The sequence below is a fragment of the Gymnoscopelus microlampas genome (genome assembly GCF_963454915.1).
Source record: "Gymnoscopelus microlampas genome assembly, chromosome: 16".
Taxonomy (NCBI): Eukaryota; Metazoa; Chordata; class Actinopteri; order Myctophiformes; family Myctophidae; genus Gymnoscopelus; species Gymnoscopelus microlampas.
The window spans coordinates 47,133,638-47,156,387 of record NC_139953.1 but is presented as its reverse complement, the minus strand read 5'-3'; the positions used below and the strand labels follow the sequence as shown (position 1 = coordinate 47,156,387).

Below are 22,750 nucleotides of genomic sequence, written 5' to 3'. Positions count from 1 at the left end.
TACTGACTTTTGGTGAGAATCTGGAGGTCTTCAACGGACGGGGAGCCTGCTTTCTTCTCATAGGGGATGACTGTGGTCAGATACTGATGGAGAGAGAGAGAGACACACACACACAGAGAGACCGTATGAGATGATGCAAGAGTTAAAAGAGCCCGTGAACTGCTGAGAGCATTTTTTTTCTGGGCGGGGCTTAACACCTGATGACACGCTCAGGTGAGTGTCAGTGATGTCATCAGAGTCACCAATCATTCTAATTCATTCTAATTTGGCAGGGTGGTTTATAACATATTATTCTGTGGTCTGACAAAAATGGAATACATACTGCTTATAGGCCTACTCATAGTGGGTTGGGGTACTTCCTGTTTACGGGCTCTATAAGATGATGGAGGCAGGGCTGGGCAATTAATCGAATGAATCCATGAATTCAACAAGGCTTCAGTAACTGGTGCATTTGAGGATGAGGTCAGTCTTTAAGAGGTTAAAAAAGAAAGAAAAAAACAGTGGCAGGGCCAACAGAAAACAAACAGTAAATGCTGTAACAGAAAAGGTTATGAAACAGGATGGAGACGTACTTAGAGGAATAAAGTCACTCACTGAAAAAAAGAGAGATGGCATGAAAACAGTAAAAGAAGGACAGAACGAAAGAGAAAAGAGAGACTGGATGGAGAGCAACTCATAGCAGGAAACGCCAGCTGTCACTGCGGAGAAACAAACTATGAAAAAAACGTAAAAGATCAATGAAAACTAAGAACAGAACCCAAAAGGAAGGTGAAGAAACACATGGATTAAAGCAAATAAAAGATCACGACTGTTTTTCCCCCCTCTATTATGTGATTTCTGACACTATGTGAAAGAAGCCCCTCACACTAGTGTTGTTACTTTAACAATTATGTAAAACTATATTGTTTTGGTAATATTGTTCCTGCTGTTCTACATACTGCCAACCAGGTGAAGAAATCAGAGACTGGAGGCTGTAACCTTTGCTTTTATGAAATATCCCAGAAAATACTTCTAAACGTAATGATAGTTTGACCACTTCAAATGCTCTAATCTTCCAATTAGATCTTCTAATCTAAAAATGAACAAAAACAGCCGATCTACAAGTGAGTTTCAGTGGCGACTGAGAACTTTAATCCATGAGAAACGGAAACAAATAGGCATGTAACGATTCACTCAACTTAACGATACGATTAGAATCACGATACGATTTTTTAACACAAAACTATTTTCCCCAAAAATCGTTTTATTTTTTTCATTTCTCACAAATCCAATATTTTCTTCTCATTCATTTTTTACAAGACTGTTTTCTCTCATCCTCTTTTCAATACAGTAGCAAATGACTGAAAACTCTTTTCATCAAGTCTCGATTGCGCCCTCTGCTATTTGTGTCGCTTTTTTTTTTATTAAATCGATTTCAATTGTCACCAGTTTGAATCGATTTACGATAAATCGTTACATGCCTAGAGCAGGGGTCTTCAACATTTTCACCCCAAGGACCCCCTAGCTGAGAGAGAGAGATGAAGCAGGGACCCCCTCTATACAAAATATATAAAATTGTGTTTTGGATTCAACTTATTTTTTTGTTTACGTTTACTGTTCTTTTTCCCCTCTACAAATAAACCTCTTTGCCAAAAATAGCAGATCTACAAGCTCACAACGCCTCGCAGCGCGAGGCGTTGTGAGCTTGTAGATCTGCTATTTTTGGCTAAAGTTCTCCTCAGAAAAGGGATGCTAGGGTTCAAGTGGTTAATGTAAAAAGAAAAATCATATCACACAAAGAATTGGCGGACCCCCTGTAGTAACTCTGAGGACCCCCTAGGGGTCCCGGACCCCCTGTTGAAGACCCCTGGCCTAGAGACAAAGGAAGCTCAGAGAGAGTGAGAGAGAGAGAGACAGAGAGAGAGAGAGAGAGAGAGAGGTGGGCCACCTGTTTGTCCCCTCCCGTGCCGCCGAAAGTTTGACGGAGGCCATTTTGAATGACATTGGACAGTCCCTCCAGAGTGAGGAGCTAAGGGAGCAGAAGGAAGGAAGGAAGGAAGGAAAAGAAGAAGATAAGGAGGTGATAAGAAGCACAGGGTTATACCCCACTTTCAACCTGGTGTCCCCATTATATACAGTATCATTGCAGGGGGGAAATCTTCAAGCCGATCTACAAGCTCACAATGAGTGGCGATGCGACGCACTGTGAGCTCCTTCCATTTGTACATCACTCTCTGGGGAACACCCTGGAAACCTCCCCAGGACCACCTGGAGACCCCCACGTTGAGAACCTGTGCTTTTTAACCCATTCAATCCGGGAACGCATCCGTGTGTCATTTTAAGATTTCTTTGGCTATTCAAAAATGGCAGATATACAAGCTCATAGAGCGGCGCTTGTATATCAGCTATTCTTTCTTTTTTTTCTTTTTTTATCCCACGCTTTTGTAACCCCATTTTTTACACCCAGTGCTAAAAGTGTAAATCTGCATTGAAAAAGAAAAAATGTACAAGCTCATAGCAACGCACTCGTTGCCGTGCTATGAGCTTGTATAGTTGCTATTTTTTTAATAGCCAAAGAAATCTAAAAATGACACAGATGAGTTCCCGGTCTTAACTCTTTGCCTGCCACTGACGAGTTCCCTCGTCAGATTCTGCCAAGGCGCAGGCCTGCCACGGCTTGTTTACTTCCTGTGGGAAAATGGCTATATCTCTGTTCCTCTAGCTTTACGGCAAAAACAAGCCACATTCAAATGGCAACGGCTATCCAGCGGATAACAGCGAGCGGACAATATTTTTCCCTATAGAGCGTGCCAAAAATCCTGAAGGGGACGTCAACAAGTGTCATTTGGTAGCGGCGGACATCTTTGGGGGGTATAAACCAGTTTGACTTAACATTGCCCCCCACAAGTATGTCTGCAGCTACTATGCCACGCCCCTCGTGGTGACGAGACATTGGCACGCTCTATACTACAACACCCCTGTGCGTGTAGTGAGGTGATCTCCGTGAGGACAGTGATCACGGATAATATTCCATTATTTTTTCAAAGGTACAGTAAAATCGCTCCTTTGCGCTGGCAGTAGCGTCACACTATTACTTGGCCGGAATTACCGGCCAAGGAAATGACGTTGATGCTTTACAAATCTGTTAACATTCTCCGTGAATGAAACGAGTGTTGTGATTGGTCAAAAAATATCGTTTCCAGGGGAAACGGAAATCCTGTCCACTCAGGACTTCCTAGACACTCGCTGCTTTAGGTCGTGACCAGGCTCTTCTTTTCGCAGATGAGTGAGGCTGGGACCGAGGCTGGGACCGAGGTTAAACCTCGCCCCTCTTCTTTTGCATGCACTGCCCCTCCATGCTGAAGAGTGTTTTGCTGGGATGCGGCTGCCCGGTGTGTGTGTGTGTGTGTGTGTGTGTGTGTGTGTCTCTCACCGTGCCGGGGACATGCGTGCTGGAGCTCCTCTGTCCGTTGGGGCCCGTGGTGGTGCTGGTGGTGCTGCGGATCTTCCTCTTCTTGCGGAGCAGCTCCCGGTGCTCCTTCTGGCGGTTCTGCACGTCGATGAGCAGCGAGATGAAGCTGTTCTTCACCTGCAAACCACACAGCTCTGTGTCACAGCGCAGGCTCAGGGAATTGTGTGTGTGTGTGTGTGTGTGTGTGTGTGTGTGCGCAAATGGAACGCAAATGTGTCATTTTAAGATTTGCGCTAACCATTATTTTATACTTTGGGCTATTCAAAAATAGCAGATCTACAAGCTCGTAGATCCGCTATTTTCTTTAAATCGTGAACATTTGCGCAACCAATATTTGCTTCTGGGGGCGTCCTTGGAACAACATATTTTGGGGGTCCTTGACATGAAAAAAGTTTGAGAACCACTGATATTATAACAACATAGGTTTTTTCAAAATACTGTTAAGATTTAGAATACATTTGTAGAATCCCCAGATTGAAAGATCTGAGTTAAAACATGTCACTTTAGAAAATATTTATATTCAAAGATTTGCACAAATTTTCTAGATTTAAAAAAAATAGCAGATCCACAAGAAATGGGGAGAGAGAGAGAGAGATGGGGAGTGACGCGCAGAAAAGGTTGTCGGGATCGGCATTCGAACCTGCGGCACGCTGTCAGGCATTGGCAGCCTAGGTGCCCGGACCGCTACGCCAGCCGTCCGGGCCATATCGGCTATTTTTGAAAAGCCCAAAGAAATAAATAAAAACAGATGCGTTCCCGGTCTTCATGGGTTTAAGTGGTTAAGGACATGGACGTGGAGAGACAGAGGACGGGCTCTAACCTCCTTCTCGTAGTCCAGTTCGTCTCGTAGGGCCAGAGCCTGGATCAGCTCCTCGCTGTAGCGCCGTATGGCCGCTTCCACCTCCTCCAGCGTGGACGTCAACTCAGAGATGGACAGCTGTCGCAGCCCTATAGAAGATCAAAACGGTCAGCAAACAACTGACAACTGTTGAAGATATATTGTGGAAAATGAAATGTAATGTTATATACAGGGGTGCACATAACTTTTTAGGTCTAGTACGCAGAAGAGCACCTGGAGATGTGACTTGGTGCGCAACAAATAAATGGTCCCGTAACGGGGGGGGGGGGGGGGGGGAGTCAGCACGGTGCCCACCGGACAGTTTTGTCAACGGGGGGGGGGGGGGGGGGGGGGGGGGGGGGGCAGCTGCGCGAGGGAAAAAAAAGAGGACGCTCTGCATGCAAATTCCGCCGTTTTTTTCCTCTCACATCGTTTGGTGAAGCCCCCAAGGTTGGTGCCCTGTGCTGCGCTGCTTTTATCCGCCAGATTGGGATGTTCATGGCATATTTTGTACCATCACGGTGCGTTCATCATCGGTGACGAGTGCCTATAAACAGCCGCTGCTGGCTGCGTGCACGCACCGAGGCGATGCGAGACACTGACACAATCACGTGCAGCATGCGTCCTCGATCTCCAGGCTTTTATTTTTTATTTTTGCTAAAAAATAAAAGCTTGGAAATTCCTGTCCCAGCTGTTGGTGCGCAAAAGCGCCTCGCGTCGTCTGATGTGGTGCTCATTTTTTATTTTGGGTGCGAATGCGCACCTGCGCACCAGTTATGTGCACCCCTGGTTATATATCACTCTAGGACACTTCATGGACAATAGGACAGTGACCATTGTCATCCCTAATTAGTGGGATTGAGCCCATCTGTGCCAGAGACCAGGCTATCTGTGCTTATTAGGCAGACAGAAACACCTGCCTTCATGAATCTGATTTGAATTGTTTGGAAGGTGACAAGCCAATAAATGATTTTAATTGCATAATAAGAAGTTGTCCGACTCTGATGATATGCACGCAACAACAACAAACATTTATGCCACTAAATAAAATATTTTACAAAAAAATAATGTTTTTCCTCTCGCTGTCTTGCAATTCAGAATGTATATCTCACTATTTGTTTGTTTCGTATATATCATTTTTAAAGTCTATATACGCACTTATATATTAAAACAATGATGTATTTAACTTTGGGGAATAACATTTGTTGAAAAAGGTGAAAAAACTTGAAAAATGTGAAAGAAATCGCAGGACACATGTGGAAATAAATCGCGCGCGGAGTCCCCCGCTAAGCCCAGCCCCCCTTGGCATAAATGACTTCCAGCGCCCCTGCAGACAGCGACGATAAGAAGTCAGAATGGCATGTAAAGGACTCTTCCACTCAAAACAGAAGTGCTTACCAACCAGAAAGAAAGGTTCAAACAAAACAGGAAGCAAGAAAACCCACATCATCCACAAGGTCTATACCATCAACCACTAGTCAAAATAAATGAATAACATGCAAAACATGGACAGCAGAACAGTTCTAGAGGCCCTGACAAAGCATGAACGTTATCAAAGACCTACTGTATCATTAGACACACGTGTGGACGCAGACTGGGGCAAAAATGATACAGGAATAACCCTTTAAGACCGGGAGAATTTTTAGATTTGACCTAAAAAGTATTATTTTACACTTTGGATATTCAAAAATAGCAGATCTACAAGCTCATAGCGCGGCACCGAGTGCCGCGCTATGAGCTTGTAGATCTGCTATTTTTGAGAAATCGTGAAAATGTGTGCAAATCTTTGTATATATATTTTTAAAGCGAACATTTGAACTGTAACTCAAATCTTTGCTTCTGGGGGGGTCCCTGGAACAACATATGTTGAGATGGGGGTCCGCGGCCAAATACATATCATTTTGGGGTCCTTGACACAAAGAAGTATGAGAACCACTGACATAGTAACATACGTTTTTTCAAAAAACACTTAGGATTTAGAAGACATTTTGTAGAATCGGCCTCAGGTCTTAATGGGTTAAAGAATAATTGTTGATGAGCATCCGAGAGAGAGAGCGAGAGAGTATACAGTGGGCGTGCATGAGAGTGTACGTACAGATGTGCCATTTCAGAACTTAACACTTCCCTGATCTTTCCCTGAAAGTCCACTGAAAATACACAGTTTTCCCACCCTATTGGCGCCTGATTAGCCTTTGTTTGAATTTACACTATTTCACACCTTCCACACCTGGAGAATGTCCCCACTTTCGCCATGAAAAGGTGTGGATTTCCCACTGGTTTTCTACATGAATTGCCAATGGCAGGGCCTGTGAAGATCTGGAATGGCACATCTGTGTGTGTGTGTGTGCGTGCGTGCGTGAGAGACTTAGTTGCTATATATCACACTTGTAAATGTTAAGCCATAAATGTAGGTTAAATAACGGCAAATCCTCTATAGCCTTATGGCTACGTGTGTGTGTGTGTGTGTGTTTGTGTGTGTGTGTGTGTGTGTGTGTGTGTGTGTGTGTGTACCAACTGTATTTAACCCATTGAGACCTGAAGCCGATTCTACATGTCTCCTAAATCGCAACAGTTTTCTGAAAAACGTATGTTTCTATATCAGTGGTGCTCAATCTTTTTCATGTCAAGGACCCCCAAAATGATATGTATTTGCCCGTGGACCCCCATCAAAATATCTTGTTCCAGGGACCCCCCAGAAGCAACGATTTGAGTTAAAAATGTTCGCTTTAAAAATATATATATATTCAAAGATTTGCACACATTTTCACGATTTTTCAAAAATAGCAGATCTACAAGCTCGTAGCGCGGCACTCGGTGCCGCGCTATGAGCTTGTATATCTGCTATTTTTTAATAGCCCAAAGTGTAAAATAATGCTTTTTAGCTCAAATCTAAAAATGACACCGTTCCAGGTCTTAATGGGTTAAGTCAGATAGATATCCATCAGGGATTGCGTAACAGTTGCAGAAGCGTGCATGCAGCAGTAATTGCTGTCTGCTCCTATCTGTCAAACATTGCATAAGAGAGACAGAGCTGCTTCTCTGCATGTATCAGAGAGACGTGTGTGTCTGGTCTAGTCCACGGCTCTATTAAACGCTGCTGATCTCTTGCTAGTCGGCACGGAAATACTAATCAGATAAATTAGTTATCATAAATGTATTATAAAACACGACTTTATTTAAAAAAATTATATATATATATATAATTCTTCCGAGAAGGCTTGCACAAACGTGCTCTGTGTTTGGCTGTTTTCTGAGTGTTTAATTAAATTTAGCCGGCTACAAAAAAAATACATTGTTTAAACCAGGGGTCTTCAACGTTTTCAGGCCAAGGACCCCCTAGCTGAGAGAGAGATGAAGCAGGGGACCCCCTCTATATTGTATAAAAAAAATGTTTTACTTGGTCTGTTTTTTTCCCCCTCTACACCAAACACCTCTTTGCCAAAACATAGCCGATCTACAAGCTCACAACGCCTCGCAGCGCGAGGCGTTGTGAGCTTGTAGATCTGCTATTTTTTGGCTAAAGTTCTCCTCAGAAAAGGGTTCAAGTGATTATGGTAAAAAAAATCATATCACATAAAGATTTGGCGGACCCCCTGTAGTAACTCTGAGGACCCCCTAGGGGCCCCGGACCCCCTGTTGAAGACCTCTGGTTTAAACGTCAGTGAAATGAGTCGTTGTGCACATCCCTAACACGCATGGATCCATTTGCACTTCACTGAAGATACTTAGGCCTACAAGCAACTGAGCAACATCTTTGTCACACAATGGGTGGGTGTGTGTGTGTGTGTGTGTGTGTGTGTGTGTGTGTGTGTGTGTGTGTGTACTCACGGTCCTCATAGCTGGTGTTGGAGCCAGAGCGTTTGAGGTCCTGGGACAGGAGAGACAGATCTGACTGAGAAGGACTGTCATCATCATCTGGGTCTGGAGACTCCTGCATCATCTCCTCTATCTCCTCTATTACCTAACAAATACACACACACACACACACACACACACACACACACACACACACACACACACACACACACACACACACACACACACACACACACACACACACACACACACACACACACACACACACACACACACACACACACACACACACACACACACACACACACACACACACACACACATGAATTGGGCCTGAATTGAACCCTGTAGTGCTAAGCAAAGCTACTTGTGATTTTAGCAAGGATATGCAATAAAAGACAGAGTCTAATAACAGCGTGGCTTCCCTGTGTAATCTCTGCTACGCGGCACTCTGTGCCGTGCTATGAGCTTGTATATCTGCTATTTTTGAATAGCCAACATGTTTTAATTGACACTGGTTTCAATGCTGTTCCTCCTATGGAAGTAAATGATGCCTGGCCAACCTTATTTTTGAAATTAGGGAGGCTCGCTACGCTGGCTCTGGTGGAAACATTGTGAAGACCCTGTCCAGGGTCTATGGACCTGCAGGTTTAGGTTTAGTAGATGTGAAGACCCTGTCCAGGGTCTATGGCCCGGCAGGTTTAGGTTTAGTAGATGTGAAGACCCTGTCCAGGGTCTATGGCCCGGCAGGTTTAGGTTTAGTAGATGTGAAGACCCTGTCCAGGGTCTATGGCCCGGCAGGTTTAGGTTTAGTAGATGTGAAGACCCTGTCCAGGGTCTATGGACCTGCAGGTTTAGGTTTAGTAGATGTGAAGACCCTGTCCAGGGTCTATGGCCCGGCAGGTTTAGGTTTAGTAGATGTGAAGACCCTGTCCAGGGTCTATGGCCCTGCAGGTTTAGGTTTGGTAGATGTGAAGACCCTGTCCAGGGTCTATGGACCTGCAGGTTTAGGTCTGGTAGATGTGAAGACCCTGTCCAGAGGGTCTATGGACCTGCAGGTTTAGGTCTGGTAGATGGTAGGTGCGTGTCCTACCTGCTCGGCGGTGAACAGCGGCTCATCGTTGTTGACACAGGAGACGATGATGGAGTGCATGTCCATCTGCTCCCTCAGGTCCTCGTCATCTGACAGGTCCAGAGACTGGTCCTCCAGCGTCTGTCCCACCAGGAGGGCAGGGAGACAGGGAGGATAGGGAGACAGGTAGGATAGGGTGACAGGGGGAAAGAAGTATGGAGACAGTTTAGATCTAACCACAGGTCAAACTTACAGGCTCATCCCATCCAGACAGACACAACCTTATGTTCATGCATGGTTGTAAATGTAATGAATTTATTGAATACTTTATTAGTCAGAAATGTAAACAGCACATAGTACAGTTAATAAGGCTAAAAAGAAAAACACATCGAAGTCCTGGGGACTTGTTTGTGTGTGTGTGTGTGTGTGTGTGTGTGTGTGTGTGTGTGTGTGTGTGTGTGTGTGTGTGTGTGTGTGTGTGTGTGTACCTCACGCTGCCGCAGGTTGAGGATGGGTAGGTGTAGGGAGCGTGTGTGTGAGGTCTTCCAGTCCACAGGCATCACGTTGCCATAGTTATCCGTCAGAGCGTTCCACACCCTGAGAGAGAGAGATAATGAAGGAGAGAGAGAGAGAGAGAGAACCATGAGTACATGAAACAAAAAGAAATACATGAACTGGGTCAGCAAACCCAGCACAGCGCTAATGACAGATCAGTGGTAATTAAAATAAAGCAGGGCGGGGGGGGCGGAGATGCAAATGAGCAGAGACACAGGAAACTGGCTGTGTGGGAGAGCGAGTGTGTGCGTTTCCTCTCTGACTCTTATCAGTGTGACACAACGTTTTTAGTCAGCGCCGTTGGTTGTGTTGTTCCTCCTCCCTTCTCTCTGACCTCTTCAGCCGGACACATCATACAGCCAGTGATGGAAGAAGTACTCATTGTGCAGAACGTCCAAGTTCATAATGTATACAAATCTTTTGAAAATAGCCGATCTACAAGCTCACAATGCGTTGCGATGCGACGCATTGTGAGCTTGTAGATCGCCTTTTTTCAAATGGCCGAAATATATTTAGGGCTGAAGTGGTTGATGTATGTTTTGTGATAATAATCTATATCGGCAAAGTAACTAAAGTTTTCAAATAATTGTAGCTGAGTAAAAGTACAATATTTGCCTCTGAAAATGTAGTGGAGTAGAAGTAAAAGTACTGAAAATTGGAAGAACTCCAGTAAAGTAAAAAAAATACCTCACAATTGTACTCAAGTACAGTAGTTGAGTAAATGTACTTAGTTACTTTACACCACCGGTTCCTCCCTTCTCTGACCTCTTCACTCGGCCCATGACACAGCCCGTTGACAGGGCTGTACTGTACTGGGTTGTGTGTCATGTTGCGCAACGAACATCATCAGACTTCCACAATATCTTGTAGATCCACTGTTTTCGACACCGGTGAAGTTTGATGGTGTTTTTACGGAATGCTGAAAATACAACTATTTTATGTTTACATTACATACTGACTGTCGCCAAATCCTGTTTTTTCTTTTGTCCGGTTTCTTTTTTTCCAGCCCCAACATAAGCAGTCAAGTATAGAGCACCGAAGTCTGACGTAATTTACACATCCTACCTGGTTCGCGGTTTTCCACCCCCATTCTGAATCCCCATAGACGTATTTAATATCGCGTCAATTAAGAACTGTGTTCCAAAAATAAACAAATGACCTCGGAGGTTTGACTCTTATGGTAAATGGTAAATGGTGCATTTATATAGCGCTTCTATCCGAAGCGCTTTACATTGATTATGGATATGAAGCATCAACTGACGGTGAGAAAACGATGTTACTTCCGCCAAATTAGTTACATTTTCGCCAGAAACAGACTGTATCAAATATAAGTGACTGACTATCATAATCGATACAGAACCTCCTCCCTGACAATATCGCCGAGACAGTTTGTTTATTTTTGGACCACAATTCTTATACGAGACGATTCTAAGATGACCCAATGTTATTCTCCATAGAGAAATTACTTTACGAACCGGGGGATGAACGAGTGACGTCAGGACTTCTGTACTCTATGGAGTTGGAAAGTTTGCACACTCAAAGTAGCTCACAGTTGGCGTGCGATCTATACTCTCTCTCTCCCCATGGAAAATATATTGATCGTCTTTCCGCCCGACTGCAACAGGCAAAGACTGAAGGAAAGAACTACCGTCCAAAGAATGTGTGTGTGTGTGTGTGTGTGTGTGTGTGTGTGTGTGTGTGTGTGTGTGTGTGTGTGTGTGTGTGTGTGGGGGACATCTTCTGCATGACGTCACGCTACATTTGCCGGCTTCAAAACTTAACTACTAAGATATTTCTGATCTGAATCAGGTGACCAAAATGATCACAGCCAAAATGTTGTTTTATTGTAATCTGAGCCCCCCAAAAAAACACTTTCCCAGTTTCTCCAATATCAAGTTTCTTCTGCCTGACGATAAACCAGTACAAAAACAAAACAATAAAGACTTTTGAAAAGAATGTGTGTTCTCATTCCTGACAGCCGAGTGCTGTGTGAGCAACGTGATGCAAGCAGTGCTGCCAGATTTTGCGTGAGAAATAAAGCAACCAGGTCTATGAAGGCATGCCCAAAGGAAGTCACTATCATAGGCTGTCTCACAGACCTATTTGATCTGTGAGCTTGTAGATCTATTTTCAAACAAAGCTTAAAAAAAAGAAAAATAAACATTTTGAATATTCTTCGAAACATTTTAACAAACGCAAATCTAATATGGGAGTCCCTGCCACAAAATATTTCCATGGGGGGGGGAGGGGGGGGGGATTCGGGAGTTCCTTGACATAAATACGTTTGAGAAGCACTGGTTTAAACAACATTAGGAAACAAGCCCAAATAAGCAACTACTTATTTTTTTACAAAACAAGCCCAAAAATCCGCAACCACCAGTATTGTTTACGAGCAAACGTACAGAAAAACAGGCCTAAAATCGCTTATATAATAAGCAGACATGGCAACAGACAGAGACAGTGGATGCAAGGCTCTGTGAGGCCATGTGTCAAAAGGATTCTGCATCAACACGGACACACTCTTTCACATAATGAGACACACACACACACACACACACACACACACACACAGTTTATATAACTTCAATATTTGTCCAGATTTCTCCCCGAGGTGCTCACCCACCGTTACATTACATTACAGTCATTTAGCAGACGCTTTTATCCAATGCGACTTACAATAAGTGCATTCAACATAGGTAGGGAACAAAACTACTAATCACCAGAAGTATTAAAGGACGACTTCACCACTTTTCAACCTATCTTCATATAATATGTCCTCACTAATACTCATGATAAAATGGTAAAAAAAAATTCTACTCGGTCTGTGTCTCAGAGTAGGGCTGTGGACAGTTGAGAGTCCCGTCTACCACTGACATCATCAATGGGGAATCCAAGCTAATAGAAACTGCAGGCTTTCTATTCCTGGAAAGTTGCAATGCAATAAAAGAAGCCATTGTTCTTGTGTTAATAAAAATCTAAATAAAAAATGTGAAATCTTGTTGGAAAAAAAATCATGCCTAACGATGATGTCACTGGTAGACGGGTTTCTGGACTGTCCACAGCCCTCCTATGAGACACAGACCAAGTAGAAAAAAATGGTATCATTTTATCATGAGTATTAGTGAGGACCAATTATATGAAGATAGGTTGAAAAGTGGTGAAGTCGTCCTTTAAGTGTATTGAATTCTCTTCTAAAACAAGCAACTAAGAGTATACCTAGCGCTAAAGTAAAAGTGCAATATATCAGCTACCTACTTTCTTACACAGATGAGACAAAATAGGAAAATCAAATGAGCAAGAGCTAAAACAAATAAGTGTATCGACTAAACAAGATCCAATAAAACAATAAAACAAGAGTTCGTACAACTAGTTAACAACAAGTAGGCAAGGCGAAGAGGAAGGGGGTAGTGTTTCCTGAAGAGGTGGGTTTTCAGCCTGCGGTGAAAGATGGGCAGTGACTCTGCTGTCCTGACATCAGTGGGGAGTTCATTCCACCACTGTGGGGCCAGAACAGAAAAAAAGTCGTGACTGTGTAGATCGGCCAGAAGGACCGACCACTGAGCGACGAGGCGATCAGTCGCCCCGAGGTGGCAGACCGAAGTGGTCGGGCAGGGGTGTAAGCATCGACCATAGCCCGGAGGTAAGAAGGAGCTGTTCCTTTCACTGCCCTATAGGCTAGCACCAGGGTTTTAAGTTAGAGGGATATGTTCTGAATAGGGCAAAGGCTGGCAGGAAGGACTCTGTGTCCATGTAGTTATGCCACTGTGTGCCAGAGCCTGCCAACACATGCACATGTGTGCATTGTACACAAATGTGCATGTGGACTTGAGTGGGCACACACACACACACACACACACACACACACACACACACACACACACACACACACACACACACACACACACACACACACACACACACACACACACACACACACACACACACACACACACACACACACACACACACACACACACACACACACACAGCATTTTTTAAGCTGCACTATATAACTTTCCTGTTCAACTCCAGATTTGAACCCTAGGGTCCTGTGCAAATGCTGAAATGTTCACCGCTGAGCTAATAGAGCCCTCCTGCTCGCTGTTTTTTTGACATTCAGGTCAAAATGTGTGTCAATCAAACCCGAAAATGGATCGTGTCAGAGGTCATGTCAAAGGTCATATCAAACCAAACAGAAGATCTAAAAGGTCTCGGTAGAAGAGCAGGGAGACCAAATACAACCACCCCAATCGTATAAGCGGTATTGTACTAGCATAAAATAGCATACAGATTGGACAAAATTATATTTTATTCACACCCAAAATAAAATAAATTGACATAATACAGCTTTAATAAAGACCCCACATGATACTGGGATTTCTGGGGCAGATGCCAATATTAGGGAGTAAACAATATTGGACGATATTGCTCTGGATACTTAGGACATTGGTTCTCAAAGTGGGGTCCGGGGACCCCCAGGGGTACTTGAGGGGGTTCCCCATGTTAAATGATGGATAGGAACCAAATGGACCCGTATGGGTCTGTAACTCTGAGGGTGTACAAATGGAACCAAATGGACCCTAACGGGTCCATTTGGTTCCATTTGTACACTCTCAGAGTGAAATTAACATTGATTTTACGATATGAAATGGGGTCCCAGAGATAGAAAGGCCATTAAATGGCGGTTCGTAGCCCTAATGCATGTCAAACTGGGGGTCCTTGAAATTAAAATGGTTGAAATTCACTGCTAGAGCTGTAAAAATCTTCTCTTATTGGGGTCCCTGGCTTATCTTTTCAAATGGGGGTCCGCAGGCTAATAAGTGTTAATTTGGGGGTCCTTGACATGAAAAAGTTTGAGAACCACTGACTTAGGATGCACAGAGCACCTTCGGGAGAAAAAGGGGTGAAATATTATTGGCTACTCTAAATTTAAAGGAAAAAAAAGAAAGACAAAAAATCTACTATACTTTGGAAGTTTGGTCCTCACTAGTATAGCAAATACACACACAGTCTCTCCATGTCCTCCATGCAGCAGTAGGTCTCATCCTATGAGCTCGTTGGCTAGAGGTCTCATTAGTGAAGCCAGGCACGTTGTGTAAAAAGTGCAGTCAGACAGAAAAGGCTCTGGCGGCGTCCAGCGCTGCTGCTCTTCCAGCTTCACCCGCAGGCTTCTGGCCAATTAATCCCTTCTCCTCCTCCTCTTCTCCTGCATAGGTTCCCCCCACCCCAATCTAAAAAGTAACCCCGGATACATGTCCCTCTTCCAACCAGCTGCCCACCTCTTCCTCTCCTTCACAACATTTCTACGGACACACACCACCAGCTTTCATCGCATTAGCGTGCGACTACATCTTGTTGTGAGAATCTATCCGTGTGTGTGTGCATGGATTAAAGCTAAATTAAATCTCACGACTGAAAATGTCCTAAATGTGCGATTTGTGAATCCTTGTGAAAGGATCCCCCACACGCACGCTAGCGCCGATTCCTAAACAATGAATACAATATGTAAAATTAGGACGCTTTAGTAATATTGTTCCTGCCGTTCTACATACTGCCAACCATGTGAAGAAGACACAGATTCTTTGCTTTTATATGAAACATCCGAGACAATTAAGATATTATGGAAGATGCTTCTGAACATATTGCTAGTTTGACCACTAGCAGGGCGGAATTTTGCCGTTTTCAATACACGATAGTGCACTTGGTGATACAAGCGCGAAATTTGGCACAGATGTCCTTCATATGACCCTAATTGATAATCAACCTCTGGCCACGCAAAAATCCTAAGATTTCAAGATGGCCACCACCAGTTTTCAAAATGGCTGCAACTGGGCCAACATTTTGGACTATATCACGCTGGGGCTGTAAATCTTTGATTTTCCCCTTATTTTAATATAGGAGAATATGTTCTGAAGGTATTTCTACCAAGTAAGATAAAAAAATATATATTAGGTTCCAATATGGCGGCATATTTTCCAATATGGCTGCCGATAAATTGCATAAATGTACATTCACATGAGCTTGTAGCACATGTATTTTTTTATTAATTACCATACACAGAATCAATTTATAGCACATTTTAAAGTGATTTGGTAGCTTTTTAATGACCTAGGGCAACAGACTTTTCAATATGTTCACCAATAAATACAAAAACTTAGATATATATAGGGATATTTTCTCAAACAGGTGCTGACCTTTTTCTCTTTCCATGGAAGGACAAAACTCTATGGCATCTGCTGAACGCATGAAAGAAGCAAAGACCTGATGACTTTGATCCAATAGCTGATGCATTTTCATGAAGGGGGATCCATCTGAGGTCCTTCGACAGCTTTTTCAAGCCAAGTCTTTGTGTCTGGGTTGCTCAGTCGGTAGAGCTTTCACCTTCGGATCACATGGTCATGGGTTCGATCAGGATCAGTGTATGAGTAGGTACAGTGAGTGTGGCGCTCCACCTCAGCAATACCAGGGGGTCTATAAGACCCCTGCGTTCTCAGCTGATACTGACAATAAGTCTCAGACTTACTTAATATGAACAAGTGCAACTGCTATGACAACAATGTCAGTATCTGAGCTGCGAATCATGATGTGTCAGATGCTATCCTCAGCAGCTCTGCCTCAGATACTGACATTGTTGACATAACAGTTTCACTTGTTCAAAGACTTGGCTTGAATTAGCTGTGGATTGCCTTTGGAAGGAGGGAAGGATCTCAGATGGATCCCGTTCATGAAATTGCATCAGCTATTGAATCAAAGTCATCAGGTCTTTGCTTCTTTCATGCATTCAGGGGATGCCACACAGTTTCGTCCTTCCATGGAAAGGGAAAAAGGTCAGCATGGCAAACAACTTCTCCAAATTAGGTTCAACACCTGTTGCAATAAATGATAAACATATGCAAGTCATTGAGGAGTTCATAGTACTCATGTACGATAGAACTTCATAGAAGTAGTTCCTACAAGGAAGTGAATGCAAGTGAAGTGCATTCCAAACAGGACATATATGGGGCCAGTCACTCTTGTGCAGTCCTGTTTGCCAAATTATGCCAGAAGCTGACAAGATGTGGATGTAAAAAAGCATGTTCTGGACACTGAAAATGCTTTAAGTTTGGACTTATCTGCACACCCCTCTGTGGTTGCAGTTGCTAGTACACTGGCCTGTCACTTGCCCAGCCACCATTGTAAATGAGAATGTGTTTATAATGACTTAATAACAAAACAAAAAGTAAGCACTAAGCTTTACCAAGCTAATAAATCACTTTCAAATGTTCCATAAATGGATTCTGTGTATGATAATTAATACAAATACATGTACTACAAGCTCATGTGGATAAACCATAAGCAGATGCACATTTCTGCAATTTATCGGCAGCCATATTGGAAAATATGCCGCCATATTGGAACCTAATGTTATTTTTTATCTTACTTGGTAGGAATACCTCCAGAAAATATTCTCTTATATTAAAATAAGCCCCAGCAAAGCGATATAGTCCAACACATTGGCCCAGTTGCAGCCATTTTGAAAACTGGTGGTGGCCATCTTGAAATCTTAGGAATTCCGCGTGGCCAGAGGTTGATTATCAATTAGGGTCATATGAAGGTCATCTGTGCCAAATTTCGCGCTTGTATCACCAAGTGCACTATGGTATCAAAATTCCGCCCTGCTACACTTCAAATGCTCTAATCTTAAAATAACCAAAAAATAGCCTTTCTACAAGTTCTCAATGCGTCGCAGACGCATTGAGAGCTTGTAGATCGGCTATTTTTTGCTGCGCAACATGCTTCCATAGAAGATATGCTGGCTTCCATGGAATCCAAATGACTGAAATCAGTCTTGGTGACTGAGAACTTTAATCCATGTGTGTGTGTGTGTGTGTGTGTGTGTGTGTGTGTGTGTGTGTGTGTGTGTGTGTGTGTGTGTGTGTGTGTGTGTGTGTGTGTGTGTGTGTGTGTGTGTGTGTGTGTGTGAGAAGGGTAGACATTCCCTGCTTTGGGGTTGTCATTATTATAGGCTAGAAATTATGACAGCCGATCTACAAGTTCACAATGCATTATACGATGCAGAGTTAATGGGCACATCAAACTAAGGTCCTTGAAATTAAAATGGTTTAAGAAATACTAATCTCTCCAGACAGACTCTGCTAACAGCAGACTCTGACAGCAGCACCACTGCCCTAAACATGTAGTGCTGTTGTGGCACCACTGCCCTAAACATGTAGTGCTGTTGTGGCACCACTGCCCTAAACATGTAGTGCTGTTGTCGGTAGGAATTAAGACAGAAGCACCCGGGAGGTAGTGGACTAAGAAAGAGGAGCAGGGGTCCCGGGCCCCCTGTTGAAGACCCCTGGGCCACAGGGATGCACCATTAAGATATCATCTATGGATCACTGGTTTTAATGAGCTCTCTGGCAGACAGGCTTGGCCTTTAGAGGGCAATTACAGAACAAAGTGCACTACTTCAGGTCTGTGTTGTTGGAAACATATGAACAAAGAACATGTTTCTTTTTGTATAGGGTTTCCTCTCCAGTCCAGGGGTCTTCAACAGGGGGTCCAGGACCCCTAGGGGGTCCTCAGAGTTACTACAGGGGGTCCGCCAAATCTTTGTGATATGATTTTTTCTTTTTTTTTTACATTAACCACAGCATCCCTTTTCTAAGGAGAACTTTAGCCAAAAATAGCAGATCTACAAGCTCACAACGCCTCTGCTATTTTTGGCAAAGAGTTATAGGTGTAGTGGGGAAAAAAAGAGCAGACCAAGTAAACAGCAAAAGTTGATCTGAAACACAATTTTATACAATATAGAGGGGGTCCCTGCTTCATCTCTTTCTCAGCTAGGGGGTCCTTGGCCTGAAAACGTTGAAGACCCCTGCTCTAGTCAGTAAGAATATTTGAGGACTCTAACAGGGGCCCTCATCCAAGGTCACTTCGACTATGCATGCACCTCATGGTATCACAACACCACTAAGGCCTTAAAAACAAGGCTCCAGACATCCCAAAACAAACTGGTAAGGCTACTTCTAGGCCTCAAACACCTACAACTCATCTAACTCCCGCTCATTATGCTAGAGTCGGATGGCTCAGGGTTGAGGACAGAGTACAGCAACTTGCAATGGGTCTGGTCTACAAGATACACCACAATGTTAAGACAGCCATGTACCTGTCAAAGTACTTCAAAAATGTAAATGAAGTCCACAATCACAACACCAGAGGTAGCTCTCACTGATCACGTCCAACCCAGATTTGGCACAAACAAGGGGTTGAATTAGTTAAACCCTACTCTCCTTCAAAACTGCCCTAAAAGAGTACATTCAGGAGGCTGCAATTGGCAATTCCAAACTAGCCCCTGTAAAAAGTCATAACATAGCCGAGCTTTCTTGTTGTTTTTTATTCCTATTAGCTGACCTTGTATTGAACTGTACTTGCATGTGCTTATTTACTGCAAACTTCTAATAAAGTATTCAATCAATAAATCAAATCCATCATAAATGCTTCAGGTTTGTGTATGAAACATATGATCCATCATAAATGCTTCAGCTTTGTGTTGTATGAAACATATGATCCATCATTAATGCTTCAGGTTTGTGTATGAAACATATGATCCATCATTAATGCTTCAGCTTTGTGTTGTATGAAACATATGATCCATCATTAATGCTTCAGCTTTGTGTTGTATGAAACATATGATCCATCATTAATGCTTCAGCTTTGTGTTGTATGAAACATATGATCCAACATAAATGTGATGGCCTGTGTGACGACTCATCACAGACACAGAGTAAACACTACAGCAACATGACGGCAGTTCATTATTAAAGAATAGTTCACCCAAAAAAAGACTTATTTTCCCACAATTAATTACACACCCCAGCCTTGAATTCATGGAGATTTTTTTGTTTTTGTCGCATCCCTCCGCTGGTCATCAAATTATTGGCTTATGAATGTGACAAAAATCTCCATGTATTCAAGGCTTCATGGGACAGTGTAATTGATAGAAAATAAGTCATTTTGGGTGAACTACTCCTTTAAACTTCTCCTCTCTCTCTCTCACTTACACACACATTCCCCAGCTCCCCCTGAGTTAGTTAGTGTCACTGTCCAAGTGTCCTTGAGCAAGACAAGACACTGAACCCCTAACTGCTCCTGATGAGCAGGTTGGTGTCTTGCATGGTTTCCTCTGCAAGGCACTTAGGATAAAGGTGCTAGACAAAATGCACCATTTGCGCATGTGCACACACACACACACACACACACACACACACACAAAACTAGAATAACCAACAGACAAACTGCAAAGTTTTTAGGATTTAGAACAGTGGTTTAAAACAGTGGTTCTCAAAAATAGCAGATATACAAGCTCACAGCGTGTCACAAAATCAGCCATTTTTTTATATTATTGAAAAATCTTGAAAGTGTTTGATCTGTGGGGTCTGCGGCCAAATAGTGTGAGAAATACTGCTGTAGGAGGCATTTGTAGAATCTACCTCAGGTCTTAATGGGTTTTTGAAGTCAGTTCCATGAGTTTTTACCAGTGGAAGGTGACAGAGAACAGAGAACAAGTCAAAAGCAGCTTTCATTCGTCCTGTCTCTCTGCTCTCATGGAACATGAGTCCAGTCCAGTTCTGTACACACTTATGCAAGGCAAGCTGGATGTTTGTACAACACTGATTGAGCTCAGTAGTAGGTTAGCTAACAGCTAGCTCACTGGCTAATAGGTACAGATACCAAGGATAAGAAACTGATGTCACAGACACTACACTATAGGGGCTGGATGATATGACTTCAAATCAATATCACAATTTATTTCAAACGTTTTGCCTCGATTAACAAAAGAAAATGAAAATAAATAACTGATCTACAAGCTCACAACGCATCACAATATGACGCATTGTGAGCTTGTATTTCGGCTATTTTCCATATTTTTGTGCACCATTGTACAACAAAGTATAACAACAAAGTTCAAAGTACGAACAAAGTTTGTTCGATGTTTTCACAATTCATTTCACGCATTTCTTTACACTAGTAAAATTGTGATGTGACAAACAATATGTTGAAATCAGGCATATTTCAATTATTGCTCTACTAGCTACAGTATGCCAAAAGATCTATGACAAAGCTATGACAAATTTGTCAATGAGCTGACCACTTGTAGAAAATGATTTAAAACACTATATAAGTAGTTACATACTAGAGATATTAAAGATATTCAGCCTGCAGTTCAACAAGTGAGTCTCTGAAGCACTTCCGCTTACATGGACGCTTAGCTGTGACGTCACGGACGCATCCCGGCCGTTCTATAGCCGTAGGGTACTGCTAACGTCGCTAAGGTTAAAAGTTAAACCTGCTCAAGCCTCAAGGCTTCTATAAAGCAGTGCTTGTTCTCACACATTTCCATGCCGAAGACCCCCCCCAAATACCTATGCATTTGGCTGCGGAGTGCAGACCCCCAATTGAAAAGAGTCTATACCAGGGACCCCCTATAATACCAGATTATGTGTCAACATCTCGTCAAGATTTGTCAACAGTCTTTTCGAAAATAGCCGATCAATATCCGACTAAATGAAACGTCTGCGTGTTCAAACTGTTCCTCGTGTTCCTGGGGACCCTCGCGGACCCCCCCTGGGGACCTCCGCAGACCCCCGGACCCCCACTTTAAGCACAACGTGTCTAAATTAAGACTCACAACAAACACAACAACCAAACCAACAGTCAGTCAGTCAGCTAGCCATGGATCACACGACGGTCGTCTGTCACGACCGTCATGGATGAACTTCAACCTGGCGTTTGCTTTTTTTCCATTTACGGTCCGTACATCTACATACACGTTCACATTTCAAATATAAAGTGCTGACCCCATGGCCACGGATGTTACAATTATGTACGGGCCTTCAGAAGTACCCGTATATTCTGTATTGTTCAATAAAAAGCATTTTAGTCGGATCGCTGGCCATTTTCTTCGTTTCTCTCTCCCTATGCTTTCAACCCCGCGACCCTATCGGTTGGGAGGTGTATTGCACTTCTCTGATACGTTATAACTGAGGAAATAGCCACCGATCGTATTAAAATGCTTTTTATTGTACAATACGGAATATACGGATACTTCTGAGATCCCGTACATAATTGTAACATCCGTGGCCATGAGGTAAGCACTTTATAATTGAAATCTGAACGTTTATGTAGATGTACATAAACACAAAGATGTTTGTGTTTATGTAGGACCGTAAAGGGAGACGGTGCAAACACCAGGTTGAAGTTCATCCATGACTGTCATACATCAGGGCTACCGTCCACCAACGACACGTACCCGTCGTCTCGCAGGTATCCGTCCTCCGTGATGGGCTTGACGGGCGCGATGCTCTCGGTGGCGGCGTCGTAGTTCCCGAAGCACACGGTGAGCTTGTCGTCGAAGTCGTTCACCAGGTCCTCCATGGAGCGGAACATCAGGTCCTCCATGGACCTGAAGCTGCACAGCTCGGAGCCCCCGGAGGACATCAAGCTGTTGTCCGGGTCGGACGCGTCGTCGTCCGGCGGCGGCGGCAGGAGGCCCGGCGGAGAGTCGCCCTCGGCGGCGTGGTGGTTGGAGTTCAGCCGGTCCAGTCTCTGGTCCTCGTCCTCCTCCTCGGACAACGACGAGTTCGGCTTGAACTCGTTGAAGTCCTGCCAGTCCTCGTCAAAGTGGGCCAGCGGAGCCGCCATGGCTGACTGACTGAAGTGACCCGGGGAAGGTAGGGTTCGGACCGGGGGTTGACAGCCTGTTCTCCCCCCGCAGACGATGCTCTGTTCTGGGCTGAGAGACTGTGTGTGGTGGTGGAGCGGCTGGGAAACCCTGGACTGGATTAGACTGTGGAGGTGGAGCGGCTGTGAAAGCCTGGACTGGATCAGACTGTGGAGGTGGACGGGAGGCTGTGAAACCCTGGACTGGAGTCTGGATCAGTGGTGGAATAAAATACTCAAATATTTTACTTAAGTAAAAGTACTAATACTACAATGTAGAAATATTCTGTTACAAGTAAACAAAAAGTATTAC

General features: G+C 43.6%; 1 protein-coding gene across 1 annotated transcript in view; it reads right to left on the bottom strand.

The window, feature by feature from the left end:
- The window catches only part of fez2b (fasciculation and elongation protein zeta 2b), a 28,042-nt gene extending 5,520 nt beyond the window's left edge, over window positions 1–22,522 (bottom strand). Inside the window, exons 1-7 of the mRNA XM_084082499.1 lie at window positions 22,028–22,522; window positions 9,666–9,774; window positions 9,199–9,318; window positions 8,118–8,250; window positions 4,272–4,399; window positions 3,413–3,568; window positions 8–83 (exon numbers count right to left, since the gene is read on the bottom strand). Of these exons, the coding sequence (XP_083938625.1) occupies window positions 8–83; window positions 3,413–3,568; window positions 4,272–4,399; window positions 8,118–8,250; window positions 9,199–9,318; window positions 9,666–9,774; window positions 22,028–22,419 (1,114 nt within the window). The 5' untranslated portion in view covers window positions 22,420–22,522. The remainder of the gene's footprint in view (window positions 1–7; window positions 84–3,412; window positions 3,569–4,271; window positions 4,400–8,117; window positions 8,251–9,198; window positions 9,319–9,665; window positions 9,775–22,027) is intronic.
- Window positions 22,523–22,750: the final 228 nt, after the last annotated feature.